Source organism: Ochotona curzoniae, unplaced genomic scaffold (assembly GCF_017591425.1).
Source record: "Ochotona curzoniae isolate NIBS_2020 unplaced genomic scaffold, NIBS_Ocur_1.0 contig_2699, whole genome shotgun sequence".
In the NCBI taxonomy this organism is placed as follows: Eukaryota; Metazoa; Chordata; class Mammalia; order Lagomorpha; family Ochotonidae; genus Ochotona; species Ochotona curzoniae.
Genome location: NW_024465561.1, coordinates 5,534,875 through 5,547,844, shown reverse-complemented (window position 1 = coordinate 5,547,844; position 12,970 = coordinate 5,534,875). Strand labels below are relative to the sequence as shown.

Below are 12,970 nucleotides of genomic sequence, written 5' to 3'. Positions count from 1 at the left end.
GCTCCTCTTTGCATGCTGGCGCAGCCCTGGTAACAGAGCTCAAGGCATCCTTTGTGCCTTTGATCTGTAGCGGGTGACGTCACGGGCGCTGCCAGGACTTTATCGTTTCTGCCAGATAACACCAGCTGCCCGCGCCCACTCGTTCTGGAGGAGACAGCTAGGTGCTGTGCGGACAGCCCCGGAGCTCTCAGATCAACAGGTGAGAGTGTGCGAGAGGGGCGGGGCGGGGTGGGGTGGGTGGGAGGGGTGAAGCGGAGGGGGCGGTGGTGGTGGTGGTGTAGTGGAGCACCTGGGTGCTTCAGGAGGTGCCCATGGAAGGGGCAGGAGTTTGGGCATGGTCAGGAAGACAGGCAGGTGGCCCGGGCAGGGTGTGCCAGGGTGGGGGGGGAATGCACCTAGGGCCATGTGTTTGTGTGCGTCTGTGTGTGTTCGGGTGGTGGTGGTGCCCAGGAGATGCTGCTGATGGAGCTCCCCAGCCCAGCAGCGCCACCCCATCGGCTTGTCTTTGCCACCAGCGGTCATGACCGTCCCTGGCCATCACTGGCTCTTCTTCTCCGTGTACCTCTTTGCCTTCGTCGTGGGACTGCCCCTCAACCTGCTGGCCCTGGTGCTGTTCGTGGGCAAGCTGAGGCGCCGCCCGGTGGCCGTGGACATACTGCTGCTCAACCTCACCATCTCTGACCTGCTGCTGCTGCTCTTCCTGCCCTTCCGCATGGTGGAGGCAGCCAGCGGCATGCGCTGGCCACTGCCCTTCATCCTCTGCCCACTCTCGGGCTCCCTCTTTTTCACCACCATCTATCTCACCACCCTCTTCCTGACCACCGTGAGCGTGGAGCGCTTCCTGAGCGTGGCCTATCCGCTGTGGTACAAGACGCAACCGAGGCTGGGCCAGGCGACTCTGGTCAGCGGGGTGTGCTGGTTCCTGGCCGTGGCGCACTGCAGCGTGGTCTACATCATCGAGTACTCGGGCAGCTCTTCTCGCAGCCAGGGCACCAACGGTACCTGCTATCTGGAGTTCCGAGAGGACCAGCTGGCCGTTCTCCTGCCCGTGCGCCTGGAGATGTCCGTGGTCCTCTTTGGGGTGCCGCTGCTCATCACCGGCTTCTGCTACAGTCGCCTCGTGTGGCTCCTTGGCCGTGGGGCCAGCCGGCGCCGGCGCCAGCGGGTGGCAGGGCTGGTGGCCGCCACGCTGCTCAACTTCCTGGTCTGCTTCGGGCCCTACAACGTGTCCCACCTTGTGGGCTACATCCGGGGTGAGAGCCCGACCTGGAGGGGCTACGTGCTACTCCTCAGTACCCTGAACTCGTGCGTCGACCCCCTCGTCTACTACTTCTCATCGTCTCAGTTCCAGGCTGACTTGCACCAGCTGTTCAGGAGGCTGGCTCAGTACTGGGGCCCTTGGCAGCCTGAGTGCAGTGTGGAATTGAAGGTACAGACTGCAGGGGGCGGGCAGGTGCAGGACTGTCCCACATAGGTGGCAGGGGCTGGGCTCCAGAAAGGCCATGGACCAGGACTGCAACTAGATCCGTGGGTGCAGCGTGCGGATCACCCCCAGCTCAGAGTCAGGCATGGCAGGCAGGGGTCTGATGTGACTCGGGATGGTCCCATTGCAGCCCAGCTCTCCCCACTCCTACCTCCCACTCCTCCAGCACACACTGAGAACACCAGTGACTCACAGGGAGCAGCCATGGGGAGCGATCCCTTGCAGGGCCAGGAGGAACCCTTCTCCTTTCCCCCACGCCCCTATAAATGCCACAGGTGGTCTGTTCTCTCTGCAGCCCCTGCTGAGGGTAAGGGAGGAGTTTAGAGCTGCCCTGTTGCTCAGGACAGGTGGTAGAGGAGGTCCCCCTCAGAGCAATTGCTCCATCCCCAGGGAAGGAAGTCAGGTTGCAGGCAGGGAACCCCAAGGCAGCTGCCAGGGTTGGGGGAGCAGCCTGGCTACGTGTGAGCTTGTCCACCAGGCATCCACTGCCCAGTGTGTGTGGCTCTTGGGGGTCATGTGTGAGCAGCTGCAGCAGAGGAACCACCGAAATAAACCTGCTAGCAAGTGCAATGGAATGGTCTCTCCTTATCCTTCTGGGGTCCTTGCGGGTGGCATGCTTGGTGGATGGTGGAGCACCAGGATTCTGAGTGGAAAGGGTTAAACAGCCAGAACCACAGTAAGGTTGTCTGAGCTGCAAGAGGAACCGGGAGCTGACCTGACCCAAGCAAAGGCATGACCTGACCCCGTGATAACCACAAAATAGCTGCTATTGTTGAAGTTGGCTGGCTGGCCCGTGGGCCCAGGGAATCAAGGCCCAAAGCCAGTAGGTATTGGAAGCAGAATGGGATCTGGTCTACCTGATTGTATACCCCAAGGCCCTCACCCAGCCTGCTGCACTCTGCCAGCGCACAGCCGCCAGCCGTCCAGCCATCCAGCCGCAGAGCCCCGGCCCAGTCAAATTTCCAAACTCAGAAGGGAGCTGAGGGGGGGCCACGACGGCCTAGGTAAACATGTCATGGTTGAGAGGTCAGCTAGATGCAAAGCAGATGCCTCTGTGTGTGGAACCAGCCTCTTCCCAGGAAAGGCACCTGCCCACACGGCACCCTACAGAAAACAAGACAACCAGGGTCACGAGGCCTTGTGCAACAGATACATGGGGCTTCTTCGGAGCTGTTTTCTCCGAAATGCATATTCTTTCCCAACTGAGAAGTAGCAAGAGCTGGTTACGGTTTCCCGTACCGGCACAGACACCTGCCAGCAGCTCTCAGCCAGCTCATTTCTGCAATGCTTGTTCAGTGTGTGTGTGGTGTGAGTGGCTGGGCTCTGGGCCTCAGACTCCAGTACCGGCCTGTTGAAGCACTAAGTTTCTCCCTGGAAAATGGGGACTGGCTCCAGCTGTTTGGGAATGGGGGAAGAGATGGATCACAGATAGAGGGTGAAGGCATTTGTGTCTGTGTGGAGAAAGGACTGAACTGCCTCTCTCTCTGCCCCACGGATCCCTCTGGCTGTCCCAAGACGTTCGCACTGACAGCAACGGAGAGGTGTGTTGGTGGTGTGGGCAAGGAGCTGAGGAAGTGGGAGAACCCCATGTTCTAAAGAGAACAGTGAGGAACAAGAGAGCCACAGCTGCTGCAGGAAAAGGAGGCTTTGCTGCCCCTCAACTGTCATCTGGCACGGCCCCACGCCAGGCTGGATAAGCAAAATCCACCAGGGTCAGAGGGTCGGGGTGAGGCTGAAAAGTGGTTTGAGGCATTGCCAGTATCCCATAGGGGCACTGGTTTGAGTCCCCGCTGCTCCACTTCCCATCCACCTTCCTACTAATGACCTGGTAAAACCTGGCTGTTTTCCGCGGTGTGTTGTCAGAGAACTGGGTCGGAAGTGGAGCAACTAGGACTGGAATGAGCACCCGTATGGGATGCTAGTGCCAATGCTGCAGGCAGTGGCTTAGCCCACCTCACCACAGAGCCTGCCCCAAATCTCATTCTTCAAACTTTTGGCATGATTGCTCATCTAGCATGTTTTGAAAGAGGGGGATCATTCCAGCAAAGGGGTTCTTCTTCCACCAAAATCAAGGGCAGCCCAACCTAAAAGGTCAGGGGAAAGCTGGAGTGGACCCATCCTGGCCACAAGGTAGAGTCTCAACTGACAGGAGAGGAGAGTTGAATTATAAAGTCATCAAGTGGGGCCCGAAACACAGGGAAGTCACCCAAGAAGATGCTGCAAACCCAGTAAAGATGGCTCCACCATGACCACAAGCAGCTGTGGCACTGGCCAGCTGGCACCTCAATGGACTGAGGTCACCAGGTCAGCAGATGCAGTGAGGGGAAGGGCATGAGGTTTGCAGGTTGGCTCAGCAGACTCATTCTCTACCTGCAAGCACCAGCATCCCACATGTGCCTGATTCATGTCCTGAACCCCCCACTTCCCTCCCAGCTCCCTGCTTGTGCCCTGGGAAAGCAACAGCATTTTTGTTTTAAATGCTGGGGGTCCAGGGGCTATTACAGTCATATTTTTTTCACCCCCAGCTGTGGGTCATCCCAGATGTGTTCGCCATCCTTGCAGTTGTCTGCTTTGCTCAAGGTGCTGAGGCTCATCCCAAAGCATGCTCCCTGGACGGCTGGTGGTACCCCCTTGTGTGCATGTATATATCACAGTGCGTTTCCCACTGGGGGATGTTTGGGTTGTTTCCGCTTTAGGACAATGCTGAATGGAGCAGCTGTGTACATTTATATACAAGCCTTCGTGTGGACCCATAAACTTTTATCTCTGCTGGTCAAACACCCCACAGAAGGATGGCTGAGTCACATGGAAATTGCGGGCTTATGCTTTGTGTTTCTTTCTTCTTTCCTTTTTTTATTTTCTATTTTTAAAATTATTTTTTAAATAGTTTTTATAATCTTTACATAGTTAATTAGGGTAAAAAGGTTAAGGGTTATAGGAAAGTGGGTAAGACTATTATTTCCATATTGTTTCCTTCATGTTAAAAGGGGGGTATTAAGGGAGAAGGCCCACCCAATTTCCCACCCTCCCCAGGTCCCGGATGTAGGGTATGCTCCGAGGTTCTTGTTCAAGTGGTTTTGATAGTTCAATAGTTATGAATCGCTGCCAATCTTGCCACTCCATGCACTATGAGGTCTTTGAAGAATCCACTGATTGACATAGTCCATCATAGAGTCACCATTTGCCCCGTATTTCACTGCCAACATATTGACCTGTTGGTTGACCTGTTCTGTCTTCTCTCTTTTCTTGGTTAGGGTTCTGAGTCCAGAATTTCGAATGGGAAAATCTCCAAAGAAACTTTATCTGAAGTGTTCTCAGACCAGATTCTTGTATGTACTAGCAAGTACAGGGCCCAGCACAGTCCATCGCCCCGATCAGCTGGTGGTTGCAATCGCTGGATTGTTCTGTTTTCAGTCCCGTCTTCCACTGGAACCAATGGGTGTTGCAGTCCAGCCTGGTTCTGCCCAGCACATACTCGGCCCGCGCATAAACAAGTGGGAGCTGCAGCCTAGTTGGAGCGACCCACAATAACCCCCACCAGGCCCATGCCCCCTACCCTGGTTTGCCAGTATGTGTAGCAGTAGTCCAGTCTGTCCCACACCCCATTCCACCCGAGCCCCTGTCCTGGTTTTCGTGCCCTCCCATGGAAGTGGTAACCCAAGAGGGAGGAGCCCACCATTTCCCTCCCAGGTCGCTCCCATTCCAGTTGTGCCCTCTCCAGTTGGCCCTGTGGTTCAACTCAACATGTCTAACCCTTTGTATCAGCTTCTGCCAGCTGATGCTACGACCAAGCCCCAACTACCCTCTCCTACTCTGATTGTAGCTTGCACCAGTGGGAATAGTCAGCCCAGCCTGGCTTTCGCCCAATCTGGTCCACATGAGGTGCGCAGGTGCCGTGTCCCTGCCTGGTCTGGCCTACCCCTTACCCAGCTCACGCTCCTCAGTGTAAGTTACTGTTCAGCTAGGGAACCTCCCCTTACTCCCCTGTCAGCTCTGCCTCCTCCCTTCCTGGTTCTCACATGTGCTGGTTGGGTGCTGCGGCTGCATCTGGCTCAGGCTACCTCACCTTAGCATTCCAAATTGTGTGTTGCTTTTGTCACGACCAGACCTGGTTCGACCAACACTCTGTTCTGGCATTCGGATTTACCAGTGGATGACATGAACAGATTCAGCCTGGTCTGCCCCCAACCCATGCCAAATGCATGCCAGTGGGACACTTTCCATGACCTCTTGGCTGTTATCTTCCATGTTTCTTGCGCTGACCTGCGGGGTCTGTGTCCTGCCAGAGGAGTTGCCCGGGCTCCTCCATCAGAACCCCTCCATGTGCCAGGTTTCGTGCATACCAGGGGGTCCATGTGCCAGTTCGCCTCTTGTCCTAGCAGGAACAGTGGCCTTTCCTAACTGGCCATCATCCCATTCTGGTTTTTGCTGTAGGGTGTTTCAGCCCAGCCATGGTCGTCCACACCCCCATATAGCTCATGTATGGCTCAGTTGGGGTTGGGACCTAGCCTAGTCTGTCCCACATCTACCCTGGTACTCCAAAGCGCCAGAAGGTGTTGTGGTCTGGCCCGGCCCGGTGTGTCTTTTTCCAGTCCACACCTGTGCCAAGGGAGACAACGACTGTATCCAGACCCGACCGCAGCCCCATCCACCTGTCACGACCCCTGCCTTAGACACCGTGGCTCAACTCTGTGCTTAATGTGGACCAGTTGGAGCCAAAACCAAGCTGGGCATGTCCTGAGCTGCACCCTGTGTTCCAATCATGTTTATGGACTAAGGTTTGCTTACTCCAAACATTTCGGTCTCAGTCCCACACTTGCATTAAGGTTTCATGTCCCGGGTCCTGGGAATCACCAGAAATTAGTGTCTCACCTATGCTAACGCTGGTCTTACTTATGGGTATCCCTAAGCAGCTATTTCATATCAAAACCCCAGAGCTCGCCGCTGGGTGGCCAGCAGGCAGAGCCTGGCACCACTTTGTGCACTGGCTCAGGGAATTTAGCCATCTGGTCTACTTAGGCCTACTGACTGCACGAGGCACCCACGGAATTTGCGTGACTCAGTCCAGCCAATCCAGAGTGAAAACCATCTAGAGACATCCAGACAAGGGTGGGCAGATATCTGTGTGCTGTGCCCAGCTAAGCTGACACATGGAGTTGGCATCACACTTTAATGTTAACACTCCAGACAAAAGCGAGGCAGGGAATATTTGCATTTTGCATAAAGTTACACCTTTACAACCTTTTTTAAAAGAGCTATTTATTTTTATTGGGAAGGCAGATTTACAGAGAGAAGGGAAAAAGAGAGATTTTCCATTTCCTGGCTCACTCTCAAAATGGCTGCAGTGTTTAGCTGGTTTGAAGCCAGGAGCCAGGAGCTTTTTCTGGGTCTTCCAGGCAGGTGCGGGGTTCCAAGGTTTTAAGCTATCCTCTGCTGCTTTCCCAGGCTGCCAAGCAGGGAGCTGGAAGGGAAGTGAAAGAGCAGGTGTACGAACTGGCACCCAAGTGGGATGCTGGTGCTTAAAGATGGAGGATTAACCAGTTGAGTCACTAACTGAGCCCCCACCAAAAAAAAAATTCTTTTAAAGATTTATTCATTTTTATTGGAAAGACAGTTATACAGAGAGGAGGAGAGACAGAGAAGAAGATCTTCTGTCTGATGAATCACTCCGCAAGTGACCGTAATGGCCAGAACTGTGCCGATCCAAAGCCAGGAGCCAGGAACTTCTTTTGGGTCTCCTACGCTGGTGCAGGCTCCCAAGGCTTTGGCCATCCTTGACTGCTTTCCCAGGCCACAAATAGGGAGCTGGATAGGAAGTGGAGCTGCCAGGATTAGAACCGGCACCCATATGGGATCCTGGAATGTTCAAGGCGAGGGCTTTAGCTACTAACTACCGTGCCGGGCCCCCTCACCATTAAATTTTTAAGAGCCCTCCTGCAGGCCCTAGATAAGATTCACAGCCACCTGCTACATGCAGCTCAGCTTCCTATCAAAAAACCGCCATCTCACCGGCCTTAGGACAATGTCCAGAGCTGACCCTGGAATTGAGGGAGCCCCTTCACCTTTGAAAGTTTTCTTGCTAACTTGCAATTAGAGGAAAGCACTTTTTAAAAAAGATGTATTATTGATTTTATTTGAAAAAACAGAGTTACAGAAAGAGAAGGAGAGACAGAGAAAGATCTTGCATCCATTGGATGCATTCCAAAAATGTACAGAGCTGGGCTGCTCTGAAGCCTGGATCTAGGAGCTTCTTCCAGGTCTCCCATGTGAGTGCAGGATCCTAAGGACTTGGGCAATCCTCTGGTGCTTGCCAGGCAATTAGTTTGAGAGCTAAGTTGGAAGTGTAGGAGCTGGGACCTAAACTGGCACCCATATGGGATACTGACATACAGTCAGAGGCCCAACCTACTATGCCATGGCATCAGCCCCTGTAGTTACCTTGGCGAGGACAGAACAAATGATTTTTCACAGGTTTTATGTGGGTTGCAAGCTGGAATTCCCCACCCCTGTAAGGAGGAAAAGGAAGTTTCGAAATACATATATATAATACTAATATTTGTATATATATGTATATAATGTCTATATATACATATATATGAAACAATTCAAATTCATGGGCTTAAAATGAAATCTTACATATATATGCATGTATGTGTGTAAACTTTATGTATGTGCCCATAAACATTTATGAAGTGTTGACGGTCCTTGGGCTCTGGGGCAACTGACGCTCCCTGCAGTGTGGCTACTGTGGGGGGTGCCCCTGCCGGGTCGGACCCAATGCGGGGGACTCACGCCAAAGACACTGCCACAAGGCAGTGAACGAGTCCTCGGCCTCCCCCAGGACCCAAGAGAGCTCTTCCCTCAGGGTAAGTCCGCCATGAGGGAACTTGGGAACTGGGTGGAAATTCCTAGCTCCGCCCAGCTGCTAAGACCATGCGGCTGGGGGAGTTTGGGAGGAGTTCGGTCCTTGGGCTCTGGGGCAACTGACGCTCCCTGCAGTGTGGCTACTGTGGGGGGTGCCCCTGCCGGGTCGGACCCAATGCGGGGGACTCACGCCAAAGACACTGCCACAAGGCAGTGAACGAGTCCTCGGCCTCCCCCAGGACCCGGAAGGGCAAACTCTGGGGTTTTCAAGATATGTAGTTGCTGCCTGGGGTCACTCATGACTAAGACTAGGTTGAATGTAGGTGCAAAGTGAATTTTCGGGTATTCTCAGTGACAGGGTCATGAAAGATTTAAGCAGGCAAGGGGACCAAGACCTAGTGGTTTGGGGGAAGTGTCCAGAAGATAATTTTAGTAAGACAGATGCAACAGCTCAATTATGAATACAGAGATGGGATATTAGTATAGAACATCACTGATCACCACATACTAGCCCACACCGAAGCTATGGATGGGGGCCTCTTTGGCAGTGTTGGGTACCATTGCCCGACTGAGTGTTGGAGTTGTGGAGTGGTCACATTTGGCAGGATCAAGACACTCTCCAGCACACAAGAGAACTTGGGCTGGGGGTAGGCTCTGTGGGGTTGTGTGGGCCCAACCCTTTGGAATACAAGTCCCCCGGGTTAGTTCCCAAGCTGGGGTTGCAATGGTCTAAGCTAGGTGTGACCACGCCATCTGCCATCACTCATGGGTAAAGGAATCCACAACAGTCAGGGTAGGTCAAGGCAGCAGCACCCAAATGTGCATCTTTAAACAAGATGTGGGGTGGGCCGGGCTGCCACTGGAAGGGGGCAGAATGGGCAGGGCTGAACAAACCTTAACTCACAAGTAACAACAGAAATCAGGTTGGAGCACAGCTCATGCCAGGTAGGTCCTTGCACATACTGATCTGTGTGAGGCAGAGGCACTAAGCCACAGCATCCAAGGGGCCAGGACAAGTGAGGGGCTCTGCCAAGCGGAGACAGAACAACCACCGGCCTACACCTGCTCTATGGCAGGGAAGAGGCCCGGTTGGGGAAATAACGGGACACCCTAGCTGGGTTGAGTTTCCCACCAAGGAGCGCATGGGCTGGAACTGAGGCTACATTCCGATCAGGATACGATCGTAATCTCACTTGGCACAATTGTGGACTGGGATGGGAAGCACCAAGCCAGGCCAAATTCCAACACCATCTGGTGCTCTGGAGGACCGGGGAGGGTTGTGTGACAGACTAGGTTAGGTCTCAGCCCTTACTGAACCATGTGTGAGCTGGGTAGGGGTATGGAAGAGCCATGGATGGGTTGAAATATCCAACAACAAGAACCAGCTTGGGTCGGAGGCCAGGCAGGAAAAGCCACTGTTCCTCCTAGGATAGCAGGCGAACTGAGTAGTGCTGGCTCATGGACCCACTGGTATGCGCGAAAACTGGCATTGGGACAGGTTCTGGTGGAGGAGCCTGGGCAACTTCTCTGGCAGGACACAGTCCCATGCAGGTAAGCGCAAGAAGCACAATAGGGAACAACCCAGAACAGGCAATGAAAATTATCCCACTGGCATACACATGGCATGGGTTGGGGGCAGACCAGCCTGAATCTGTTCACATTACCTTCTGGTGAATCCGAGCACCAGAACAGAGTGTGGGCCGAGCCAGGTTCGGTTGCAACACATACCAGTACACAACAAGTAATGCCAAGGTGAGATGAGCCGTACCAGATGTGGCTGCAGCACACAAACAGCACATGTGACAATCAGGGAGGAGGCAAAGCCAACAGGGGAACGTGGGCACCCCTGCTGGATAACTACTTCCATTGGAAAGTGTGAATACGGATGGGGGCAGTTCAGACTAGGCAGGGCTATAGCACCTGTGGGCCTCACGGTGAGCTGACTGTTCTGACTGGTGCAAGTTAAAATTAGAGTGGGTTGAGGGGTGTTTGGGCTTAGCCACAGCGTTAACTGGCAGAGGCTGGTACTAGGAGCCAATTCTGACAAGTCAAATGCCAAAACTACCTGGAGACGGCATACTCTGGGAGTGGGTGTGACCTAGTAGGGAAATAGTGGGCACCTCCCTCAGGGTTACCACCCTCACTGGACAGCATGAAACCCAGGCTAGGAGCAGGGGTGGCTTGACAGAAAGGCACCTGCCAGTGGGTGTATGGGCTGGATAATAGGTTGGTTGGGTTGAACCAGGCTTCAATGTCCATTGACGTGTGCGAGAGCTAATTGGGATGTGGGACAGACTGGACAAGCCTGCAGTGCATACTGGCAAGCATGGGAACCAGGGTAGGGGGCAGAACTGGTAGGGGTTTTGGGGAGTCGCCCCAACTAGGCTGTAGCTCCAACTGGTTTGCATGAAGACCGAGTATGAAGTGGGTAGAATCGAGCTGGACTACAACACCCATTGGTTCACAAGGAAGACAGGGCTGGAAGCCGAACGGACCCAGCAATCGCAACGACCAGCATATGCATAAGCTGATTGGTGTGACGAACAGTGTTGGAGTCTGTACTAGCAAACTCACTCAAGAATCAGATCTGGGATCAACTCAGATGAAGTTTCTTTGGATATTTCTCGAACTGAACTGCTGATCTTGGAACCCCAACCATCAAGAGACTGTCAGCCAGTAGACTCTGAATAGGTTTCATTACGGTTGGGACGGAGAGATTGGCAGCAATCCAGAACTGATGAACTATCAAAACTGTATGAGCAGGACCCTTGGAGCGCGCCTCATGTTGGGGATCGGGGATGAGTGGGAGGTAGGGTGGGGCTTTCCCCTTTGTTACTCCCCTAACCCTAGATACAGGGCAAAATGATTATATTAGTGTGGAAACAATGATATTACCCACTTTCACCCTGTAGCCCGTGACCCTTTGTACCCTAATAAACTAAGATTATTAAAAAAAAAAAATTAAAAAAAAAGGCTAATATTAAAAAAATAAAATAAAATAAATAAAATGTTAAAAAAACATAACATAGCAAAGCAAAACAAAAAAAAATTTATGAAGTGTTGATCTCTAGGGAGGAGGTCAAGCAGAAGTGAAATAGCGTTTTGCATTTTACTACCGTATCATTGGATTTTGATAATAAGAATATGGATATGATGCAATGTTTTAAAATTTAAGAAATGAGGCGACAGCACAATGATGCATCAGGCTGCCCTGCCATATTGGCATCCCATATGGGTACCAGTTTGTGCCCTGGCTGTTCCGCTTCCCACCCAGCCCTCTGCTTGTAGTCTGGGAAAGCAGCTGATGATGACCCAAGACCCCGGGCCCCTGTGCCTGCAGGAAGACCAGGAAGAAGCTCCTGGCTTCTGATTGGCTCAGCACTGGTTGTTGTGGCTGTTTGAGGAGTGAAACAGCAGATGAAAGATCTCTCACTTTCTCTCCTCTGTAATTTTGCCTTTCAAATAAATAATTTTTTTAAATTAAGAAATGAAAAGGAAGAAACATCTACTTCCTTGATTCTGATAAAAATCAAAACCAATCTGGAGTTCTGGAATGTGACAGGTGACTGGGAGAAGTGCTGAAATCCTGGCGTGAATCATTGACTCCAAGTGTGCCTGCCAGCACCCACTCCAGAGCAGTGGAGGGGAGAGTTGATTGAGCATCCCCGGACCTTTGGCATGGAACACCGGGGTGTTTTCTCTATGAAATACAAGAGTGGTGGACAGTAATTTTCCTCGGTGCTCAGCATCTGCAAGGCAGCTCTCTGCCAGCTGGCACAGCCAGATGGCCCAGCAGAGAGGGGCTCGCAGCCCAGGGGCAGCTCCTGCGCTCAGAGCGATGCCAAGCCCAAGCACTGAGCCACCTTGTCTCTACCAGGGACCAGCCAGCAGCCCAGAGGGCACCCGGTCCAGGCCTCCCCAGTACTTTTCTGAGCCACCACTGGCTAAGGGGAGACACCCAGGTCTGTCTTCAGGGCCCCATGCGTGGCTTTGCACTATAACAAATTTGTGTTTATCAAGAAACAAACTGTGTGAATGATTTCTTTTTCTAGGGATGGGGCTAGGGATGGGCTCTGTTCTCCCAAACATGGAAAAGATAGCGCCATCTTGGGGATCCCACTTCTGGTCCTTCTTCATTTTCCCTCCCTCACTGGGAACCTCAGAGAAGCGATCTGGGTCCCTTCTCCTCAGAGGCCCTGCTGGATGCTTGGTAAGTGGTGGGCACCTTGGCTTGGAACCATTCTGTACCTTGTGGGGAGATAGGCAGCCCTCCTCCTCCTGGTAGGGGCTGAGAAGGTTGGGAACTGACCCATGTGCAGAGCCCAGCAGGTGCACCTGCCCCCGGTTCTGAACCTGAGGCAAGTGGTACAACACCAGGTGGGAGGGAGAGTGAGGAATGACTTCCAATGGTGATGAGCAGAATGTGGTGGTGGGAGCTAGTGCACAGTGCGCGCGTGTGTGTGTGTGTGTGTGTGTGTGAGATCGCAGTGGACTTGAGGTCAGTGAATGACTTTCAACATGAGTGTGATTGGACAGCTTCCCTTATTCCTGGAGTCTGTTTCTCCAAGCCTTGCTGGCAAATCTCCGAACTACTCCAGATCTGATGATTAAATCCCTAAATGA

General features: G+C 53.0%; 1 protein-coding gene across 1 annotated transcript; it reads left to right on the top strand.

The window, feature by feature from the left end:
• Positions 1 to 486: 486 nt before the first annotated feature.
• Positions 487 to 1,831, top strand: FFAR3 (free fatty acid receptor 3). The gene has a single exon (XM_040976661.1). The coding sequence runs from the start codon at positions 521 to 523 to the stop codon at positions 1,472 to 1,474; it is 954 nt and encodes a 317-aa protein (XP_040832595.1). The 5' UTR covers positions 487 to 520; the 3' UTR covers positions 1,475 to 1,831.
• The last annotated feature ends 11,139 nt before the right edge of the window (positions 1,832 to 12,970 follow it).

Coding starts and splice junctions, on each gene's coding strand:
- FFAR3 (XM_040976661.1), top strand. CDS start 521: ATGACCGTCCCTGGCCATCACTGGCTCTTCTTCTCCGTGTACCTCTTT.